This window comes from Scylla paramamosain, chromosome 22, assembly GCF_035594125.1.
Source record: "Scylla paramamosain isolate STU-SP2022 chromosome 22, ASM3559412v1, whole genome shotgun sequence".
NCBI classification, from domain to species: Eukaryota; Metazoa; Arthropoda; class Malacostraca; order Decapoda; family Portunidae; genus Scylla; species Scylla paramamosain.
Window position 1 is genome coordinate 11,736,272 of NC_087172.1, and position 23,658 is coordinate 11,759,929.

The 23,658-nt window shown below is 42.0% G+C and overlaps 1 protein-coding gene across 4 annotated transcripts; it reads right to left on the reverse strand.

The window, feature by feature from the left end:
* Window positions 1-1,545: 1,545 nt before the first annotated feature.
* LOC135111547 (putative nuclease HARBI1) lies at window positions 1,546-13,069 on the reverse strand. 4 transcript variants are annotated; one of them, XM_064024960.1, is made up of 7 exons: window positions 12,284-13,062; window positions 11,914-12,083; window positions 11,530-11,792; window positions 10,156-10,412; window positions 6,090-6,259; window positions 5,309-5,401; window positions 1,546-4,047 (listed from the first exon to the last, which is right to left on the reverse strand). In XM_064024960.1, the coding sequence occupies exons 1-2, from the start codon at window positions 13,036-13,038 to the stop codon at window positions 12,050-12,052; spliced, it is 789 nt and encodes a 262-aa protein (XP_063881030.1). In that variant the 5' UTR covers window positions 13,039-13,062; the 3' UTR covers window positions 1,546-4,047; window positions 5,309-5,401; window positions 6,090-6,259; window positions 10,156-10,412; window positions 11,530-11,792; window positions 11,914-12,049. The 4 variants fall into 4 exon arrangements, with proteins under 4 accessions (XP_063881030.1, XP_063881031.1, XP_063881033.1 ...); XM_064024961.1 differs by having other exon boundaries at window positions 1,546-4,475; XM_064024963.1 differs by lacking the exon at window positions 11,914-12,083 and having other exon boundaries at window positions 12,284-13,069.
* Window positions 13,070-23,658: the final 10,589 nt, after the last annotated feature.

Genomic DNA, 23,658 nt, shown 5'->3' on the forward strand with positions numbered 1-23,658 from the left:
GAGTGTTTGTATTGAACTCATTAGCTTTGTAATAGTGTGCGTCTCATCATGCATTCATTAATGATGTAGAGTGGAAATGTCCACTCCTATCATGCATAATATCAATGCATTATTGGTTTATGTTGTTATTTGTGTATAAATTGTAAAGTTATGCCAGTCTATTTTAGTACAAACTAAATATCAGCTGGAAGAGAGGACAGGTAATGGCACACTAAAACACAGGAAGGGACAATGATATAACCATCCAATTTAACAATACACAGAGCAAGAAGAATGAGAAAGCAATAAAAATGGATTATTTAATGGATGATTAATAGACCCTCATTTGTAATGTTATTTCAGGCAAGAATATTAAAAGAGACAGCTGGCTTGCCCTTTGTACTTGTTCAGCTTGCCCTTAGCACTTGTTCATACATGACAGAATGAGAGATCTATGGGTGGGGGTGACACCTGGAAATGGGTATGATTCATGAAGGGATTGATTGATTGGTTGACTGACTGATTAAGAAAAAAAAACGTAGCAGTGGAGGGTGGGGGGGGGGCGCCCCCAACTTTCCAGTCATATATGGCGTGGAAGGGACAATACCAGCAAAGAAAAATATGAGAAAATGCATAATTTACTACAAAACCCAAAATGCGAAATAAAACCTTGCCAAATTGAACCTTCCCACGAAGGTAATGAATGGAGTTTTGATGCAATGAGCCACAGTTACTTAAAACACTCAACAAATATAACACCTGCCAAAAAAATAAAATAAATAAATAAAATCAATCAATAAATAAAGATAAAAACGCGAGAAAACCTTTAAATTATCACAACGCGAAATATACACACACGCTAAACTGGATGCGTCATTAATTAATATCCCCCCAATAGTTTATAGCCCCTCCCCTATTCATTGCTCCCCCCCTCCCTGCCTTGAGGAACACCTTCACTTATGGCCTGCTGTTGGGTCAGATTTGAGCCATTTTAACCTCGAATTACATACAATACATACATACATATCGTCTCCTTGCAATAATTATAATAGTCTTCCTGGCTTAATTTTTGTTTATTCATTATTCCTTATGTATTTATTAATTATTTGTCATTTGTCTAATTCCTTGTTTTATTTAGCCTCGGTATTTAACTAAGCATTTTTTTTTTTCACTTTCTGACTGTGGCCCTTGCAATGAATGGCTTAATTGTTTATTTACTGTTCCTTACGTGTTTATTGATTATATGTGAGTTATTTATTTGATATTCATGATTTTTTTTTTAACTTCGTATTTCTTTATATGATAGTTTTATCTTTTCGTGTTTTCTGGCTTAAGTTTTGTTTATTACTCCTTGTTTGTGTTATTAGGTGTGTCATTAATTATTTGTCTTATTTCTCGTAGTTTAATGGATTTTTTAGCACTTTAATTATTAGAGTTCCTCACCAGTCATTTTATTCGAGAGAGAGAGAGAGAGAGAGAGAGAGAGAGAGAGAGAGAGAGAGAGAGAGAGAGAGAGAGAGAGAGAGAGAGAGAGAGAGTCTAAATGAATGATAAAAAAAATAATAATCAGTTACAGTATTTTATTTATAAACAAGAACAATTCATGATAATAATAATAATAATAATAATAATAATAATAATAATAATATTTAAATACAAGGAGGAAAATGTGTAATAATAATAATAATAATAATAATAATAATAATAATAATAATAATAATAACTGCTTTTATCTTACTCACACAGATAAATAGTTTTATAAATAGTTTATTGACCATAAACATTGTGTACATACACACAAAATTAAATAGAACAGATAAAAATTTCAAAATGTAGTCAGTGACACACAGAAGACTGGTGACAAAACCTACTAAAGCCCATTAAATGATTGGGTGTCTCAAGTTTCCACATCATCAGTGGAACACTGCTTCTGAGCACTCAGGGATGGACAAGCTTTTCATGGCTTGTGTGAATGGAGACAAGACGTGTAGGGGATTTATTTGTTCTGTTTTTTCTTGTCCTACTCTCTCTTCCTCCCTCTTGACTCTTCCTTTGCTTCATCCTACTCTTTCTCTTGCTCATTCTTTCTCTCTCTCTCTCTCTCTCTCTCTCTCTCTGAACTTTTCAGACATAGCTCCTTATGATTTTTTGGCAATCCCAAACCTGTTGACAGTATCCTTATCTGAGAGCCAAGGAGACCATGCAGAATGTGGCAGCATACCTATCATTGGTTGCAGAAGTGTTTGAGCAGTGGAGTGATGGATGATTGTAGGAATGTGGTGGCACTGCTATCCACCATGACATTCATCCACATAACAGAACCATCTCACATGGTGCATTCAGCCTCAGGGAGAGGAACCTCTGTAGCCTTGGGCAGTAGCCCTTGGTCAGGTTTGCTCCAGAGTCAAACCTGCTTACCATCCGAGAGTACCTTGGGGAGGAATGAGGAAGCCTTTTGCTCTGAACCCATGAAAATTGTTCAACCCTATAAGGGAAAAATATGTATGTTGAACAAATTGATGAGAAATGGAAGGATTAATGGGCTAAGTGTGTTGGATTACAGAGGGCTTTCTTTGAAGGACATTTTGAATGATACCATAATTTTGGCCCTTAGCCCAAGGTTGGATACTTCTGAACCGTTCTTGCATTTTTAAGCTAAGTAATATAAAATGCTCAATTAACAAAGGAAGTATAATGAAAAGATAAAACAAATCAGGAATTATATCAATTCATAGCTTTATCATAGTTCTAAGTCATAAATACTACAAAAATTAGTCAATCTCTTCAGAAATCATTATAAGATAAGCTTTAATAATAAAAAGTATGTATAAATAGATGAAATGTTGTCACCTTGTTGTAAAGTTGAAATTAACAACATATACTGTGTGATTGTGACTAAGTACAAAATTGAAATGTGATTGGAGAAGGATAAAAGTTTTTCATTTGTTTCAGGCAAGAGGTGTGGTTAAGCAAATAGTGAGTCTGTAGGCTGTAGAGAGAGAGAGAGAGAGAGAGAGAGAGAGAGAGAGAGAGAGAGAGAGAGAGAGAGAGAGAGAGAGAGAGAGAGAGAGAGAGAGAGAGAGAGAGAGAGAGAGAGAGAGAGAGAGAGAGAGAGAGAGAGAGAGAGAGAGAGAGAGAGAGAGAGAGAGAGAGAGAGAGAGAGAGAGAGGAGGAGGAGGAGGAGGAGGAGGAGGAGGAGGAGGAGGAGGAGGAGGAGGAGGAGGAGGAGGAGGAGGAGCAGCCTCAAGGTACGCGATCTTTAAGAACTCCCAAAAAAGCTGTTCCTCCTCCTCCTCCTCCTCCTCCGGCCATGCCTCCTGCTGAACTAGAGCAAGGGAGGGTATCTCCTGCTTAGCCTTCCTCCTCCTCCTCCTCTTCCTCCTCCTGCTGCTCCTCCTCCTCCTCCTCCTCCTCCTCCTTCCTGCTTATTCTTGCTTTCCTCTCCAGCTTAATGTGATTATTTTTCTTCTTCTTCCTCCTCCTCCTCCTTTTCTTCCTCCTCTTCCTCCTTCTCTTCTTCTTCCTCCTTTTCTTCTTCTTCTTCCTCTTTATTCCATCTGCTTATTCTAATTTTCTTGTTTTCTACTCATTTTCTCCTCCTCCTCCTCCTCCTCCTCTATTTCCTGCATTCTTCCTACAGTTACTTTCTCAGCAGACGCAAGGTAGGCAATGCCTGTCAGTGTCCGGCCTCTACAAATCTTCTCCAAAGGTCTCTATCCATGAAATCCTCATCTCTGGTTATTTCTTGTAGATTTCTTCCTCTTCGTTCAGTAGCTTCTTCAACTCCCTGCATCCATCGCTTCCTAGGTCGTCCCACCGGCCTCCTGCCTAGAGGAACCCATTCCAGAAACTTCCTTGCGTATCTTGTATCTTCCATTCTTCGGACATGTCCATACCATCTCAATTTGTTCTTTTCAATTATCTTCAGTACAGATGTTATCCCTAATCTCTCTCTGGTTTCTTCATTTCTAATTCTATCAAGTCTGGTCACACCTCGGATCATTCTCAGAACTCTCATTTCTGCTGCTTGTATTTGTGAAGATGTTCTTGTTGTCACTGTCCAAGTTTCTGAAACATATAGAAGTACTGGTCTTAGTATTGTTGTAAATATTATGGTTTTAACTTTTGTTGGAATATTCTTATCTTTAAGTATGGGATACAATGCACTGACATTTGCATTGTACTTCTGTATTCTATTTAAAATTTCTATATTCTGTCTGTTTTCCTCATCGAAAAGTACTCCCAGATAACAAAATTTGTTGGTCTGCTTCAGTTTAACGTTTTCTATGTAAATATTACATTCCTCCTTTATTCTGCCAACTTTCATTATTTCTGTTTTTTGTTTGTTCATTCTCATTCCTTCCCTATTTAAAACATCATTCCATCTTGTCATGGCCTCTTGAAGATCTTGTTGGCTTCCTGTCACGACAGCGACATCGTCTGCATAGGCCAGCATGATCTCTTTATCCTCCCTTACACACACTTCCTTCAGGCATCTGTCCATGTATATAATGAATAGCAAAGGAGAGAGCATCAATTATTCAATTATTCAATTATTCCTCACACACACACATACACACACACACACACACACACACACACACACACACACACACACACACACACAGGTAATAACAATAATATCTACCCTATATTGTAATGCACATTTTCATAATCACCACTGAATCATCATCATCATCATCATCAATATTTTTTATCAATAATATTAACAGTATTTATATATGTACATAGCATTACTATTATTACTACACACACACACACACACACACACACACACGTACATACACTCACCTCTCGGCAGGGGTGGTGGGGAACAGGAGGAGGAGGAGGAGGAGGAGGAGGAGGAGGAGGAGGAGGAGGAGGAGGAGGAGGAGGAGGAGGAGGAGGAGGAGGAGGAGGTGGACGAGGAGGAGGAGGAGGAGGAGGAGGAGGAGGAGGAAGAGGAGGATTAACACTGTGTGAGTGACTGACAGACTGAATGACTGACTAACTCACTAACTAACTGAATGACTAACTGACTGACTGAATGACTGACTAACTGACTAACTGAGTGACTGACTGACTGACTCACTGACTGATACATACATACATACAGACAGACACAAGTACACAAGAATAAAAAATAAAATACATAACTGAAAAATCATTGCAATACACAGACAGACAGACAGACCAATGACAGAAAGACAGACAGATGGAGACAAACTAAACAGATAGATAGATAGTGAAATGACCACACAAAACACACACACACACACACACACACACACACACACACACACACACACACACACACACACACACGCACCTGTTGAACATAGTAAGCTGTGGCACCAGGTTCAGACGGCCGCTCTACACAGCCTCGGACGCCTCCTGTGCCAACTCCTTGCATCGAACGAACCTGTGTAGACATGAAAGTAAGCAAGCAAGTGTTTATGGCTAATTATAATACTCAATATGCCAGTATCATCTCCAGCATCACCATCTGCTCACCACTGGGGCTTCTCCTGGGGAGAGTTAGGAGAGTGAGAGAGGGGAGGGAGAGAGAGGGAGAGGAGAGGAAGAGAGAAGGGGAGTCTTGGAGATGGTTTGGGGTGAGTCTGGGATGGTCTGGATACATTGGGAATGAGAGAGAGAGAGAGAGAGAGAGAGAGAGAGAGAGAGAGAGAGAGAGAGAGAGAGAGAGAGAGAGAGAGAGAGAGAGAGAGAGAGAGAGAGAGAGAGAGAGAGAGAGAGAGAGAGAGAGAGAGAGAGAGAGAGAGAGAGAGAGAGAGAGAGAGAGAGAGAGAGAGAGAGAGAGAGAGAGAGAGAGAGAGAGAGAGAGACTGTGAAAGGCTGGAAGAGGCTGTGAGAAGTTGGGATGGACTGGAAGTCTTGGGGACAGTTTGGGGTAAGTCTGGAATGGTCTGGATACACTGGGAATGAGATAGAGTGAGAGAGAGAGGCTGTGAGTGGCTGTGAATAGCTGGGAGAGGGTGTGACAGGTTGTGAGAGGCTGAGAAAAGACAGTGAGAGGGTGGAGAAAATAATGGGAAACTGGAAAAATGAAAAGGAGAGATAGAAAGAGACACACAGGTAGACAGACACACCTGTAGGAAGGGCTCCTTAATATCCCCTTATCAGCTGGAGGGAGGGCTACAGGTAATAATCTTTTCTTCTTCCTTATCCGTGCCTCCTCCTCGTCCTCCTCTTCCTTTTCCTCCTCCACCTCGTACTCCGGAACTGGCGACCCCACCACCGGCACCTCCGACATGGCCTCCTGCGGGATGGTAAGGTAGTTAGGGAACTGTCTGAGTTAGCGTGTGTGTGTATGTTGGTTAAGTTTGGTTAAGTGTTAAATAAAGAATGGTATTTTATATTAATTTCAATATTTATCTACTTATTATCTGTATTTTGAAGATACATGTAGCATTTGAACTGTAAACCTTTGTAATTGTCTGTCTCCTGCACACCCAGCTCCTCAACACCCCTGTGCCTGCAAATGGGTCACTGAACATTAAATAAACTTGTCTCAGTCCCCTACATACACACAAGTGGCTGGCCAAACACTGCATCAACACAAACAATGGATAAACAGTGGGAATCTGCTGGTCTGAGTCCCCTACATACACACAAGTGGCTGGCCAAACACTGCATCAACACAAACAGTGAATAAACAGTGAGAATCTGCTGGTCTGAGCCCCCAAAACACACTAGTGGCTGGCCAAACACTAGATCAACACAAACAGTGAATAAACAGTGGGAATCTGCTGGTCTGAGCCCCCAAAACACACAAGTGGCTGGCCAAACACTAGATCAACACAAACAGTGGATAAACAGTGGGAATCTGCTGGTCTGAGTCCCCTACATAAACACAAGTGGCTGGCCAAACACTAGATCAACTCAAACAGTGGATAAATAGTAGGAATCTGCTGGTCTGAGCCCCCAAAACACACAAGTGGTTGGCCAAACACTGCATCAACACAAACAGTGGATAAACAGTGGGAATCTGCTGGTCTGAGTCCCCTACATACACACAAGTGGCTGGCCAAACACTGCATCAACACAAACAGTGAATAAACAGTGGGAATCTGCTGGTCTGAGTCCCCTACATACACACAAGTGGCTGGCCAAACACTGCATCAACACAAACAGTGGATAAACAGTGGGAATCTGCTGGTCTGAGTCCCCTACATACACACAAGTGGCTGGCCAAACACTGCATCAACACAAACAATGGATAAACAGTGGGAATCTGCTGGTCTGAGTCCCCTACATACACACAAGTGGCTGGCCAAACACTAGATCAACACAAACAGTGAATAAACAGTGGGAATCTGCTGGTCTGAGTCCCCTACATACACACAAGTGGCTGGCCAAACACTAGATCAACACAAACAGTGAATAAACAGTGAGAATCTGCTGGTCTGAGCCCCCAAAACACACTAGTGGCTGGCCAAACACTAGATCAACACAAACAGTGAATAAACAGTGGGAATCTGCTGGTCTGAGCCCCCAAAACACACAAGTGGCTGGCCAAACACTAGATCAACACAAACAGTGGATAAACAGTGGGAATCTGCTGGTCTGAGTCCCCTACATAAACACAAGTGGCTGGCCAAACACTAGATCAACACAAACAGTGGATAAATAGTAGGAATCTGCTGGTCTGAGCCCCCAAAACACACAAGTGGCTGGCCAAACACTGCATCAACACAAACAGTGGATAAACAGTGGGAATCTGCTGGTCTGAGTCCGCTACATACACACAAGTGGCTGGCCAAATACTGCATCAACACAAACAGTGAATAAACAGTGGGAATCTGCTGGTCTGAGTCCCCTACATACACACAAGTGGCTGGCCAAACACTAGATCAACACAAACAGTGAATAAACAGTGGGAATCTGCTGGTCTGAGCCCCCAAAACACACTAGTGGCTGGCCAAACACTAGATCAACACAAACAGTGAATAAACAGTGGGAATCTGCTGGTCTGAGCCCCCAAAACACACAAATGGCTGGCCAAACACTAGATCAACACAAACAGTGGATAAACAGTGGGAATCTGCTGGTCTGAGTCCCCTACATAAACACAAGTGGCTGGCCAAACACTAGATCAACACAAACAGTGGATAAATAGTAGGAATCTGCTGGTCTGAGCCCCCAAAACACACAAGTGGCTGGCCAAACACTGCATCAACACAAACAGTGGATAAACAGTGGGAATCTGCTGGTCTGAGTCCGCTACATACACACAAGTGGCTGGCCAAATACTGCATCAACACAAACAGTGAATAAACAGTGGGAATCTGCTGGTCTGAGTCCCCTACATACACACAAGTGGCTGGCCAAACACTGCATCAACACAAACAGTGGATAAACAGTGGGAATCTGCTGGTCTGAGTCCCCTAAATACACACAAGTGGCTGGCTAAACACTGCATCAACACAAACAATGGATAAACAGTGGGAATCTGCTGGTCTGAGTCCCCTACATACACACAAGTGGCTGGCCAAACACTAGATCAACACAAACAGTGAATAAACAGTGAGAATCTGCTGGTCTGAGCCCCCAAAACACACAAGTGGCTGGCCAAACACTAGATCAACACAAACAGTGAATAAACAGTGGGAATCTGCTGGTCTGAGCCCCCAAAACACACAACTGGCTGGCCAAACACTAGATCAACACAAACAGTGGATAAACAGTGGGAATCTGCTGGTCTGAATCCCCTACATAAACACAAGTGGCTGGCCAAACACTAGATCAACACAAACAGTGGATAAATAGTAGGAATCTGCTGGTCTGAGCCCCCAAAACACACAAGTGGCTGACCAAACACTGCATCAACACAAACAGTGGATAAACAGTGGGAATCTGCTGGTCTGAGTCTGCTACATACACACAAGTGGCTGGCCAAATACTGCATCAACACAAACAGTGAATAAACAGTGGGAATCTGCTGGTCTGAGTCCCCTACATACACACAAGTGGCTGGCCAAACACTGCATCAACACAAACAGTGGATAAACAGTGGGAATCTGCTGGTCTGAGTCCCCTACATACACACAAGTGGCTGGCTAAACACTGCATCAACACAAACAATGGATAAACAGTGGGAATCTGCTGGTCTGAGTCCCCTACATACACACAAGTGGCTGGCCAAACACTAGATCAACACAAACAGTGAATAAACAGTGAGAATCTGCTGGTCTGAGCCCCCAAAACACACAAGTGGCTGGCCAAACACTAGATCAACACAAACAGTGAATAAACAGTGGGAATCTGCTGGTCTGAGCCCCCAAAACACACAACTGGCTGGCCAAACACTAGATCAACACAAACAGTGGATAAACAGTGGGAATCTGCTGGTCTGAATCCCCTACATAAACACAAGTGGCTGGCCAAACACTAGATCAACACAAACAGTGGATAAATAGTAGGAATCTGCTGGTCTGAGCCCCCAAAACACACAAGTGGCTGGCCAAACACTGCATCAACACAAACAGTGGATAAACAGTGGGAATCTGCTGGTCTGAGTCCCCTACATACACACAAGTGGCTGGCCAAACACTAGATCAACACAAACAGTGAATAAACAGTGGGAATCTGCTGGTCTGAGCCCCCAAAACACACAAGTGGCTGGCCAAACACTAAATCAACACAAACAGTGAATAAACAGTGGGAATCTGCTGGTCTGAGCCCCCAAAACACACAAGTGGCTGGCCAGACACTGCGTCAACACAAACAGTGAATAAACAGTGGGAATCTGCTGGTCTGAGCCCCCAAAACACACAAGTGGCTGGCCAGACACTGCATCAACACAAACAGTGAATAAACAGTGGGAATCTGCTGGTCTGAGCCCCCAAAACACACTAGTGGCTGGCCAGACACTGCATAGGCACAGATGGGGAGCTGGTTTGGCCTGACAGCACCCTCCAGTATTCATGTAAATTCTGGCTACCATTTGCAATTCTATTTTGGGGAGCCACACCTCAGAGAGTCTCTTTTATTGAAGTTTTGTCCCCCCCACGGCTGGCTGGCCTACATAACAAAATAAATAGATAATGTTTTTTTTTTGTCAGTTAGAAGACTTTTTCATCTCTACCTGTTGAAATAAGATTATCTCGGAAAGTTTAAAAATGATGCATTACTACTACTACTACTACTACTTACCCTGAACAATACCTCATCCTCAGCATCAGAGGACGGCCCCTCCCCCTCCTCACTGACTAACTGTTGTTGTTGTTGCAGTTGTTGTTGTAACAGAATCAACCTCTTCCTCTCCCTCTCTCTCTGACGTGCCTCCCTCCTGGCCTCCCTCTCTCTCCTCCTCCTCTCCTTCCTCTCCCTCCTCTCTTGCTTCTCTCTCTCTCTCTCGCTGCTGCTGCAATCTCTGGGTCCACCATGTCCTCGTTGATCCTCGGGATTTGCTGCAAAAGGAGGGAGAGAGTGAGTGAGTGGAAGTGGGAGAGAGGATGAGAGAGAAGGGTAAAACTATTATTGTAAGAGAGAGAGAGAGAGAGAGAGAGAGAGAGAGAGAGAGAGAGAGAGAGAGAGAGAGAGAGAGAGAGAGAGAGAGAGAGAGAGAGAGAGAGAGAGAGAAATATGTAGCAGTAATAATAATAATAATAATAATAATAATAATAATAATAATAATAATAATAATAATAATAATAATAATAATAATAATAATATCTAAAACATTCTCTCTCTCTCTCTCTCTCTCTCTCTCTTTCTCCTAGTGCAACCTACACTCATAAATTATTTCTTGCCCCAAAAAAGCTAATGTGGAATAAGACAAACAGTAACAAGTCCGAACATAGCAGTGGATCTTAAACTCCTAGAAACTGGAGACATTACTGTATTCCAGACCTTGGCGTTTGTATACAAAGCTCTTAATACAAACACAAGAGACACGGGCTCATGATATTCAGTTAAGACAGACAGGTAACTTGAGGACACCCTTCTGCTGAACCTCCCGTGCCCAACAGAGTGTCGTCTCACGAGGAACCAAGCACTGGACCCGGCTCTCGGACACAGTTAAAAACAAACCATTACATTCCTTTAAATTACTGATAAAACAACACTTAACAAGTAATTATTCATTGTATTTATTAGTTTTCAAATTGTAATCAGCTCTACTATTATAAACATATGTAATTGTTTGTAATTTGTAATAGTTATTATTATTATTATTATTATTATTTACTTTTGTTATTGATATAATTCTTTTTTGCATGTATCTATAATTTGATTGGGTTAAAGTTATGAATTACTTACTAAATAATTATGTACTGTCTTTTTCTTTTTTTTTCATGATAGCTGAATAAAACACTGGTCTTAAACCTTAGTGTAAAATATTCATTAGTCCACAAAGACCTTGTGCTCCATGGACTGGCCATCACATATCAGAATGTCTATATACCAGTCTGTCTGTATATATTAACACCAATATATATCATTTAATCAATCAATCACTCTGTAAGGAAAATATAGACAAATAAATACAATAACAACAGATGTATATACACTCTCTCTCTCTCTCACCTGCTGAGGAGGGAGATAAGCCAAGCCACAGCTAACCCAGGTGTGTGTGGCCCACCTCCACCTCCCATCACCCCCGCTGGCAGCACCGCAGGGGGCAGGAGGGGGTGAGGGATGACTGGGCAGGGGTCACAGGGAGAGGGGTGGCTGGGGCAGGGGTCTGGGGCTGGGGTCGGGGGAAAGCCTGGGACTCCGACCACTTGCATGACCCGACCAACTCCAACGACTTCTGCCCCTAATACCTGCGTGTTGTCAGCTGGAACAACCTGAGAGGAAGGAGGTGCTCAGAAGTAGTAGTAGTAGTAGTAAGATTGATTTTCTATCTCTGTCTCTCCTTTCTGTATGTAAAAAACTTTCTCTCTCTCTCTCTCTCTCTCTCTCTCTCACCTGTATGACATTCCCTGCCTGCACTATCATGGGCAAGTGGGGCTGCGGGGCTGAGGCATCTTGGGGCAACACCTGAAGCATGTTCCCCATTTGAATAACCCTTGTTGTGGCGGTGGTGGCAGTGGTGGTGGTGGCGTCAGTCCCCTCGGCTGCATCGTAAGGTACTGGAACTGTTGGGAGGAGGGGGTTAGTTTGGGCGGCCACGCCCCGGGGACTTAGCCTTGGGAGGAGAGCGTGCCCAAAGGGGGGCAGGGACCGGTTCTTGTAGGGGCTGCGGGCACACGCGGGAGGGCGGCCCTGGGGAGAAAGCTACTAGATTCGTTCAAAGCATATCTAAACCTAACAGAACACTATTTACAAATAAACCCACCTGTTATAATTAGCTTGTGCAACAGTTTGAGGGCGAAGGTAAGGAGTGAGGAGCCACTGCTTACAGGGATAGCCACTGTCCCCGGGAAGGTAGCATCCTGCAGGTACATGTTGTTCCTCAAACATCAGTTTGAGTGCTGACTTATCTAGTATTCTTGCATCGTTGACTGAGCCAGGCCACCTTGCCACAATGTCAAGAATCTTATAGTGAGCATCAAATACTACTTGCACATTTATGCTGTGATAGCGTTTCCTGTTCACATATACATGTTCATCGACATGAGGAGACACAATTCTTATATGAGTGCCATCAATCACTCCCACAACACCGGGAAACTGAGTTACTTGCATGAACTCTGCCTGTTTTTGCTGCACTTCACGCTGGGTGTGAGGGAAAGCCACGAACTGGCAGATTACTTCTGGGTCAGCCAGTGCATCAATTGTCTGTGATATTGCACGGCTGATAGTGGGCTGCGTTGTTCCAAAATCATCACAACTGCACTGATGCATTTTTCCTGTGGCTAAATATCGTAATGTGATGGCCACCATCTCAGGGGTCAAGGCTCTATTTCTTTCAGTTTTACTTTGCAGCTTGTCTCTCACTATATCAGTCACTGCAACAATACCAGCACGGTCCAATCTGAATCTTTTCAGTAACTCAGCATCGTCGTACTCAGCGAAAATATCTCTTCTCACTCTGTAGGTGCGCCGCTGACGTTGTTGTGCCGCCTTCCTGCTAACGGCTGGGTTCATCATGCTCTAAATAAAATTTCCACCTACCTTTAATAATCTGTTGGAGGTAACTTGTGGAAAGAGAAAGAAAAGTGCATTATTTTCATGCAATAATATTTTTAATTTTTGAACTTGAAAATGCAATATACTTTAATTCAGAGATTTAAAAAGTGAACATACGTTTTAACCCAGCGGGTGCTGTAAACAGTACGTTGGCGGTTCACACCAGTTCAGAAGTAAGGTATCTTAAATTGCACTCGACAATGTTGTGAATACTTTAAAATGCTTGAAGCCATACTTGATGCCTTCCATAACGTGTAAAGTAAGAAGTTAGCCTGTGTTAAAAAGTGGTGATCCCTGCAGATTACCAAGGCATCCAGTCTCCCAGCAAGTGCCAAGAGGCATTCATTCAATGCTCCGCTGACACCAATTTGCCCAAAGGTATGCATTATATGTGGAAAGTACATTACGTACGGTGTAGAGGTGGTTGTCTAGTGATATAAATGGTAAGGTGGTGGTGCTGGTGATTGTGATGGTACTACACTGTTATTACCGTATGTCAGTATATTGAGGCTTGATATCACTTTTATTAATGTGCCAGTATTTCATTACCTATCTTATGAAATAACACTAGCTCTTGATATATTCTTTTCTACAAACCTTTAACAATAATTGAAACGTTTTTTTTAAATTGAATTCAATGCCTTTTCTTATTGATGAAAATAGGAAATAATTATGGCTACCACTGGCTAGACACGCCATACCTTGCCTTGAGTTTAGGTATGGTTAGGTTAGGTTTGATATGGTTGGGTGTAGTTAGGTTAGTTTTGGGTATGGTTAGGTTACAGCAAGTACAGTTAGGTTAGTTTGGGTGTAGTTAGGTTTGGATGTGGTTAAGTTAGTTTAGGTATGGTTAGATTACAGCAGGTATGGTTAGGTTAGTTTTGGTGTGGTCAAGTTAGTTTAGGTATGGTTAGGTTACAGCAGGTATGGTTAGGTTAGTTTTGGTGTTGTTAAGTTAGTTTAGGTATGGTTAGAACCTTGGACAAAAAATGAGGAACATCACTGAACCAAAAGATTTTTATTTATTTATTTATTTATTTATTTTATTTATTTATTTATTTATTTAATTTTCTTTTAATATTTCAATGAAAATTAGCAGTATTACTTATATCTGTCAACTTTCCAAGAGGGTTAGAGAATGCCTCAAGCCATTTGTAAGATAAGATTACACGTAAATTGCTTGGTTTAAGAGAAACTGGCATGTTAGTAAAATGAATCTTTACTGTCATGTGAATGAATATTTATAAATGCAAAAAGTTTAAATCTCCAAGAACAACCTGTGTTTTACAGTAATGTGGGTAGCCCACATGGGACCCATAAAGTAGCCCACAAAACACCCACATGCCTCCCATTATCCAATGTTGGCTGGGTATATATATATATATATATATATATATATATATATATATATATATATATATATATATATATATATATATATATGAGGAGGCAGTAGACATCTGCCTAAATGATAATTACTACCAGTGAGGTCTAAAGCACTGTTCAGGGGGTGCTGTGAACTTATCATTAAACCCAGCTGTGACCTCGCTGAACGTTTCCCTTTGTGTCTCACAACACAAGGGGGCAGTCATAGCCTGCCCTCTAAAGACAACTCTCTTCCTCCACACAAAACTACAAGCACCTAATAACACACACACCCTTCACTCAAAAATTTTAAAATCATCGTGGCGACTCCTACACCAGCCTCGTAGTCCCCATCTGGGGAGGGGACCATAAATGTCCACAGGTCAGACTGCCTTTCTGTCAAAGACCCTAAGTGTCTTGACACCCCCCTCAACTTTTTCTTCATTAACTTCTGCAACATTCGCAGTCAAAGATCTAATTTTCAATCTGTAGAACACCACCTCTCCTCTTCTAAACCTCATCTTCTTTTCCTCACTGAAACTCAGGTGTCTGAGGCAACTGACAGTAGCTCCTTTTCTGTTCCCTCTTACTTTCTCTATCCTCATTTTCAGTCCAAAGCTGGATGCTGCATTTATGTGCGCAATGATTTAACCTGCTCTCGTGCCCACGCTCTTGAATCTTCTGAGTTTTCCACCATCTGGCTACGACTACAGAGTCACTCTCATACTAAATTTATCTGTGCTGTATACCTCTCACCTAACTCCTCTGATTATAAGAAATTCTTTAACTACTTAACTTCCAAAGTGGAGCACATTCTGACCCTCTTCCCTTTTGCAGAGATCTCCATTCTTGGAGACTTCAATGTTCACCACCAGCTTTGGCTTTCCTCTCCCTTCACTGACCATCCTGGTGAACTAGCCTACAACTTTGCTATCCTCCATGACCTAGAGCAATTGGTGCAACACCCTACTCGTATTCCTGACTGTCTTGGAGATACACCCAACATTCTTGACCTTTTCCCCCAGCCTCAGCCCCAGCCCCAGCCTTTTCATCCCAGCCTCTCCCAGTGTATCCTAGCCTCTCCCAGTCCATCCCAGCCTCTCTCAGTGCATTCCAGCCTCTCCCAGTCCATCCCAGCCTCTCCCAGTCCATCCCAGCCTCTCTCAGTGCATTCCAGCCTCTCCCAGTCCATCCCAGCCTCTCCCAGTCCATCCCAGCCTCTCCCAGTGCATCCTAGACTCTCCCAGTCCATCCCAGCCTCTCCCAGTCCATCCCAGCCTCTCCCAGTGCATTTCAGCCTCTCCCAGTCCATCCCAGCCTCTCTCAGTGCATTCCAGCCTCTCCCAGTCCATCCCAGCCTCTCCCAGTGCATCCTAGCTTCTCCCAGTCCATCCCAGCCTCTCTCAGTGCATTCCAGCCTCTCCCAGTCCATCCCAGCCTCTCCCAGTCCATCCCAGCCTCTCTCAGTGCATTCCAGCCTCTCCCAGTCCATCCCAGCCTCTCCCAGTGATAATAAAGCAATTTGGATTTAGGAGAGGGAGATTGTGTGTTACAAACTTACTGAGTTACACTTAGATCTATAGAAAACTGTTATCAAATGGCATATAACATTTTATGTTATATGCCATAATTTATTATGGCATATAACAGATTATTATTACAGATGCCATTTCTTAAAGAAATGGCATCTGTTTTTTTTTTTTTATTATTCTCTTTCTCTCTCTCCCTCCCTAAGGCAGTGCTCCTCTTACAAAGGAAAAATAAATAATTAAATAAAATAATTTACAAATCAAGGGCTGGATTTGTGTCTGTGGAGGCCTGTGAGCAGCCTGAGTGTGGAGGCCATCTACCTGAAATATTTATATTAATATTTTTGTATCTGTATTCCATGCAGTTTTTAATACATATAATATATTATAGTGAAAGGAACATATTTATTTAGTGTAAATGAAACAAGTGGTTATTTTGATAGTAATAAAAAAAATATTTAGTTCATAGAAAACTAGTGTTTGATTAATTTAAGTTTCTTTCACTTACAGAATATTTATGTGGGAGACTCTTCAGATTGTGGAGACCCCAGATTGTGGAGGCTCCTGGGCAGCTGGTCTTTTTGTGGACTCCTAAATCTGGCACTGAACAAAATCTCTCTCTCTCTCTCTCTCTCTCTCTCTCTCTCTCTCTCTCTCTCTCTCTCTCTCTCTCTCTCTCTCTCTCTCTCTCTCTCTCTCTCTCTCTCTCTCTCTCTCTCTCTCTCTCTCTCTCTCTCTCTCTCTCTCTCTCTCTCTCTCTCTCTCTCTCTCTCTCTCTCTCCTCAACTCTCAACCACTGGATGGTATATCAGTTCACACAGCAAGAAGCCAAGGACCCACCGAGGCTGTCACTTGGAAGAGGTCATTGTTGTTGCATCCAGCATCCCAGCCTGACTGCCTAGACAGCTCCCGCAGGTTGCTGAATGGCAGAGGTGCAGGCTGCTCCACAGCAAGATGTGAGACCAGTGTGGCAGAGTATGATGTGTACACAATGAGGGACACACTGTAGCCAACCCAGTAGATTACCCGTGCTGCAGTGCTGATTGGGTAGGTGTTGGAGCCTGCAGGAGGAAGAGGAGGAGGGAAAGATGCCATGAAAAGGCAATTTTAAGACATGGAGGATGATGCAAAGGCAATTTAAAATCTTTGAAAGTAACACATCTTTTTAAATTTAAAAATGTAGAAAAGACCATTTTAAAATGTTTCAGAGATGAAAATGCAATTTAAGAGTTTTTCTCATCATTTCTAAAAGATTTATATCTCATATCTTACTAAGAAAACTGTTGATATCATCATATGAAGAGAACTACTGATAAAATTAAATACATTACTTGATATCCATATCAGTCATATTAACACCACTTGCTTATATTGCTCATGCCAGAACTAATTCAAGTTAATATCAGCTCAATTATGAAAATATACCAGGTATCATGTAAAGTTTCCCAGTTTTAAATCTATCCTTTAATAACTGTCTTTCTGTATTCCCATCTTATCAAACATTAAACACCACTACCCTTGCATTCAACTTAGTCTCATACCCCAACAGGTCCTCACCCTGCTGTAGGAGGGCTGGCAACATGTACCAGCCATCTTACCAAACACTAAATGCTCCAACACTTGAACTGACCAGTCTTACACCTCAACAGGTCCTCACCTTGTTGTAGGAGAGCTGACAACATGTACCAGCCAGCAGCAACTCCCATGCTAACAGGCTTCTCCCCCGTGGGTATGTAGCACCTCTGGAGTCGCTCGATGAAGAAGAGGATGCTGGCGAGGCCTGTCGTGTTAGCCGGGATGCGCCGGTACAGAGCTGTGTCCGTTGGGGTTGTGTAGGCAAGCATCTTCTTGGCAAGGTCCTCGTAGGTGGCCGCAAACAGTTTACGGCTGTGGGATGAGAACTTGTCTTGTGAATGTGACGTTGGGGTGAGTGTTAATCTGATTTTGTGTTACTATGTTCTGTGGGGAGTGGGTGTTAATGTGATTTTTTGTTAACTGAATGCTGTGTCTGACCTCCTGAGGTGTAGTATGGTGGGCCACAAGATTGTCCCTTTCCACTAGGGGCTGACAGATGATATTAAGAGTGTGAATGTGTGTGTGGTGTTAACGTGCTGGAGTGTGCACAGCCAGGAGTGTTTGGGGAATGAAAATAAAAGGAGTTATGGATGTTTAAAAATGCATCTTTTGAGAGCTAAGTATACAAGAAAGTTGGTGTGTTTGGGGAATGAGTAAACAATGAAGAAATGTTTTGAGGAACTGGGTGTGCAGAGGCAGGAGTGTTTGGAGAATGAGAATACAGGAAGACAGGAATGATTTGGGAATAAGTGTACAAGAAAGGAGTGTTTGAGTGACAATATATAAGGAAGAGGTGTTTTGAAAATGAGAGTACAAGGAATGAGCATTTTGGGAGTTAATATACAAGGAAGCAAGTATTTAAGGGACTCAAGTATACAAGATTATTTTCCTGTCATATGTCATTATACAATGTTTTTCTTTGTTATATACATCATTCCCTTTCACTTTTCATATCTTGTGTTCTCGTCATTCTGATGTAATGTTACAGATAGAGAATGTTTGGTGTCAAATTTTCACTAATTTCATATGTGTATAAACTTTCATTTACTTGACTTTTTTTTTTTACTATTACTACTATATTTGCTTGCTTTTTAATTAAGTCTTTTCTTTCAGAGGAGGGAAGCACAGGGAAGGAGGAGGACGAGGAGGAAGAGAGTGAAGAGTCACAAGAGGAGGAGGAAGGTGGAAAGAAAGAGGAAGGAGAGGAGGAGGAGGAGGAGGAGGAAGATGGAGAAGGAAAGGAGAAAGATAAGAAGGAAGGAAATGCCGCAGAAGGAGAAGGTGAGTTGTTAATAAGGTTTTGTGTGCTAAGTTTTCTGAAAATTTTATTTGTTTACATCAAGTTTTTTTTGTATATATTACTCTTAATATACTACTTCTCCCACCACATGCAATTTGTCTGTCTGCTGTTGTGGTTCTTTCATTTCTTGTTCCCTTTCCTGAATATACCATTTCCTTAGTTTCATATCTAGTACCCTCCAATAAAATTTCTGCTTCTCAGTCTCTGTACTTCTCTCGTTTTTTTTGCTTGGCTTCATTCTTCAGATCCTTCTCTTTTTCCCTTTCTTCCAAGTTCATATCTCTTTTTTACTCAAATATTCTTGTATTCTGAATTTTCAGCCAGCTTCCCAGTTCTCACTAGGATCTCCTTTACTGTAACTTGGGATCTCATTCTCACTTTTAATGGTCTTTTACCTCCTTCACTATATTTTTCAATTCTATATGCTTCTTCCACTTCTCATTCCAGTCCCTGTTCTTCACCTTGGACCATTGTAATAATTTTCCTTACCAACTCCTCTCTCTCTCTCTCTCTCTCTCTCTCTCTCTCTCTCTCTCTCTCTCTCTCTCTCTCTCTCTCTCTCTCTCTCTCTCTCTCTCTCTCTCTCTCTCTCTCTCTCTGACAGACTTTAATGGGTTTTCTTCTCTTGCAGTTGGAAAAAGACCATACATTTCTTCTTATCCACTGTGTCTCACACCAAATCCTCCTTTTCTTTATTTACCTGAATTACTGTGTCCTTGGTCTTTTCCTGTGTGTGTGTGTGTGTGTGTGTGTGTGTGTGTTTGTGTGTATGTGTGTATGTGTGTGTGTGTGTGTGTGTGTGTGTGTGTGTGTGTGTGTGTGTGTGTGTGTACACTTATAATGAAAGCCATATAAAACATTTATTTAACTACAGTTAAGTGGTGAACAAATGGTCAAATTTCTGATGGCAGTTAATGCAAGGGGGTAAAATCAATGTATGCTATGGGACCTTGCTGTGAATGTTTGTGGCTAGCTCTGGTATGCCTAAGCTCCTGGGGTGTAGTATGGTGGTCCATGAGACTCCCTTTCCACCAGGGGCTGATGAGGCTAAGAGTGTGCATGAATGTGTGGTGCCTTGTCTGAGCCACTCTGTGTGGGACTGACAACCTGGTATAGAGATAGGCAGTCAGTGCAAGTCTTCCTATTGTTTGCAGGTGAGAATACTGAGGAAGAGGAAGAGATGACCACCCTACAGTGTGCCTGGGAGTGGCTGGATGTGGCTCGGGTCATCTTTGACAAGTGAGTGAAAGCAGAGAGAGAGAGAGAGAGAGAGAGAGAGAGAGAGAGAGAGAGAGAGAGAGAGAGAGAGAGAGAGAGAGTATAGCTGTAATGAACGTGAAGGTGTGAATCTCTTATACCAGTGTGTGTAAGACTGAAAAATAGGATGTAGCTTGCTTAACACGTTTACCGCCATATGTACCACCGATGGTACATTTCATACCTTCAGTAACCGCCACATGTACCACCGGTGGTACATTAATGAGTTTTTTTTCCTTCCTTTTCAATCAGTATTTCTAACAATACAACAGACAAAATGCAAACACAAATATTTTAAGTGATAGTTTATTGATCAATTTCTTCAAAAATATAGCATTGAATGATATTAATACATAGGAAATGTTTATTTTTTTTCCATAAAATGAAAACTATTTTTTATAAACACAGTGTTCTTTCAGTTTAATTTGCATTTCCTTACATTCTATAGCAAAAGAAGTAACAAATTAAGAATTATCAAACATTATTTTTCACTCATCAAAGTACAAAAATGAAAAATTACCACATAAGAGATTACCACATAAAAGCAAAGTCCTTGAAAACTTGAAAAAAATATATATAATCATCTGATGCAATCACTCATGATACCCCTCTCAAAATAAATTTCCTTGTAACAACTAAAATGACAAATTTTTTTTTCTATCCCTACAAACACTTTCTTTATTCAGAGTGAATTCTTTCAAAACATGAGACACACGGATGTGGACTGCCATCACATTGATTACACACAGTTTTTACTCTCCTAGCTTTTGCAGCTGCAGTTGCACTTCCTTCATTTAGACTAAGGGTCTGATAGCACCCTCTGCACCTTTTTCTTGTTGTTCTACATTGACCTTGCAATTCAACAAGGAAATGAGATGATCTTTTACCTCCCAGAGAGAGAGACTCTCTTCCAATGCTTATTTTCTCTGTTGGAGTTCTTGTGATAAGAGAAAGAACTAAAGACTCCCGGAATTCCTTCATTGAAAAGGCTTTCTTTGCATGATACTTATTAAATTTCCAAGTGTATCCATCAACTGAGCAGAGTTTATATATTTTGAAGCCATACTTGTGTTTTTTGTTGGGGATGTATTGTCGTAATATTGTTCTGCCACGGAACATAACTAGGCTTTCATCAATGACGACCTTTTCCCCAGGTGTAACTTTTTCAAAGTTTAGAGACAGAAGTCTGATGAGTGGCCTTACTTTATACAAGCGGTCACTTTTATCTTCTTGACTGTTGTCAGCAAAATGGAGAAAGCGTAGGATTAGCTCAAGTTTGTTTCTTGGCATAACATTCTTCACTAGCTCTACGCCATACATTTTACTTTTAGCCCAGTAACAATCAAATGTTGGTTGCCTGTTTAAGCCCATCATGATAAGAATTGCAAGAAACTGCTCAATATCCCTGGAGGTTACTGGTTTCCATGCATTCATCTTAGAGAGCCGTGTAGTAGGCTTTTCAGCAACAGTTTGTTCAAAGAACCTATTAGTTTCCCTAACTATCAAATGAATAACCTCATCAGTACAAAAAAGCTTGTAAACATCAATGGGCTGAATATCTCTGTCAGATGATGATGGTAAAGTGTAATGTATCTGCTCTCTTGCTGTGCATACAAATTTTCGTGTGCTTGCAGTGATGTTTCGCCATGCAGCATCATGAGAAGCGGCAGGCTGTTCATTCATGGTAGCATCATTTGATGAAATACTTGCTGTATCATCATCTAAGTCAATTGTTCTGCTTGCATCAGATTCATAACTTGATTCCATTTCATCTGGTGACGGTTCATAGCTTTTATCCCCGTCACTGTCATCAGAAGATGACATTTTACGATGTCCATAAAACTGATAAGTCTCCATTCAATGGTTTCTGAAATATCAAAATGTATATGCATGTGTTATTTTGTCAAGCATAAAACTTAAAATTTATGGCACTGAACCGCATTTAGCCTAATAACTAAATTATTCAGTATGAATAGTATTTGTTTCATCATTTGAGCCACAAGTGCATCATGAAATTTTATGACCACCGGTGGTTCATGTGGCGCTGCTGAGGTGCTCAGACTAATGTATCGCCATATGTACCACCCGTGTAACAAGGCTTTGACAGGTCTAAGAGAATCTATTTGAGGAGCAAAATGCATACCCACCTTCTCGCTTCGCTGCTACCACAGCACTGACCGCTGGAGCGTGGTAAACATCATGGCGCCATGGAGGAATTCCCGATCTGCCTTATGGCGGTTAACGTGTTAAGAGAGAGTATAGAGTTGATATGGGTGTAATAGGGTGTAGTGGACTAAAAGATACTGAATAGCTTGCTTAAAATATGGTGAAGAGCTGGTATAGGATGTAGTAGGGTGTGCTGGACTGAAAAATAGGGTGTAGTTTGCTAGACAGTGTAGACCTAAGATAGGATGTAAAGGGTGTAAAAGAGAAAGATAGTGTGTAGCTTGTTTAAGGGAGGGTGTATCAGGTGAAGAAGACTGGAAGAAGGCATTTAGCTTACTCAGGGAAGGATGTAAACCTAGGACAGAAGGGGTACCAGGGAGAGAAGATGTAGGTGTGAGACAGAGGTTGTACCAAGGTGTAGAAGACTGGAAGGGAAGGTGTATTGGTGAGACAGAGGGTGTACCGAGGTATAGAAGACTTGGAGGAAAGGTGTAGGGCTGAGACAGAGGGTGTACCAGGGTGTAGAAGACTGGGAGGTGAACAGATGCTGTTAGGTGAATAAGAAGCTGACAAGCAGTATCAGTAATGTTGCAGCCCCTAGTGTGGAGGATCACAGGAGCATCATGACCAAGATACGAAGATAATCCCTCTCCCTTCCTCCCTCCCTCAGCCCTGTTTGACCTCCTGACCCTTGTGAAAGGTGAGGTACGTGTCTTCATAGGATATTATGCTAAGAGACACATCCCTCCCTTCCCTTCCTTTTCCTTCCATGCAAACTTCTTGGCAAGCCAACCCTCCCACAATGCCAGTGGTTGCTTTAGTGTTTACTGTAGGCATTGGACTCCTGCTGCACTTATATTCTTTTTATCATGTGTAACTCAGTGGGCATTTTTTCTTTTCCTTTTCTTTTTGTTGCCCTTGGCCAGTGCCCCTCTTACATAAAAAGGAAAAAAAGGGAGGTTTCCACATACTTATCCTCCAATTCTGGGATGTTTTTTGGCCCTTGGGACTGGCATCTCTGTGGGCTTCTTTTTTTCTCTCTCCTCTCCTTTTTTTACTGCTCTTGGGTAGTGCACCTCTTACAAAAATAAAAATAAAATAAATAAAAAACATACACACTCAAGTCACTTACTCACTTACATTCACTCAGACACTTACTGACTCTCAGTCTTGCCCACTCTGACAGGCCATGCTGCTGGGCAAGGAGGAGGGACCCAGGTCATCAGGGGCGGTGTTCTCCCAAGCAAGGGAAGGAGAGGCAAGTGGAAGTGCTGCCTCGTCATCCAAGTCTTCTGACGCCAAACCTCTCATTTGTCAAGTGAGACGCAAGGTGAGCTGCTCCTAGAACTCACCTTCTCTGCTTTCCTCGTACTGACTGTGTTCAGCCTC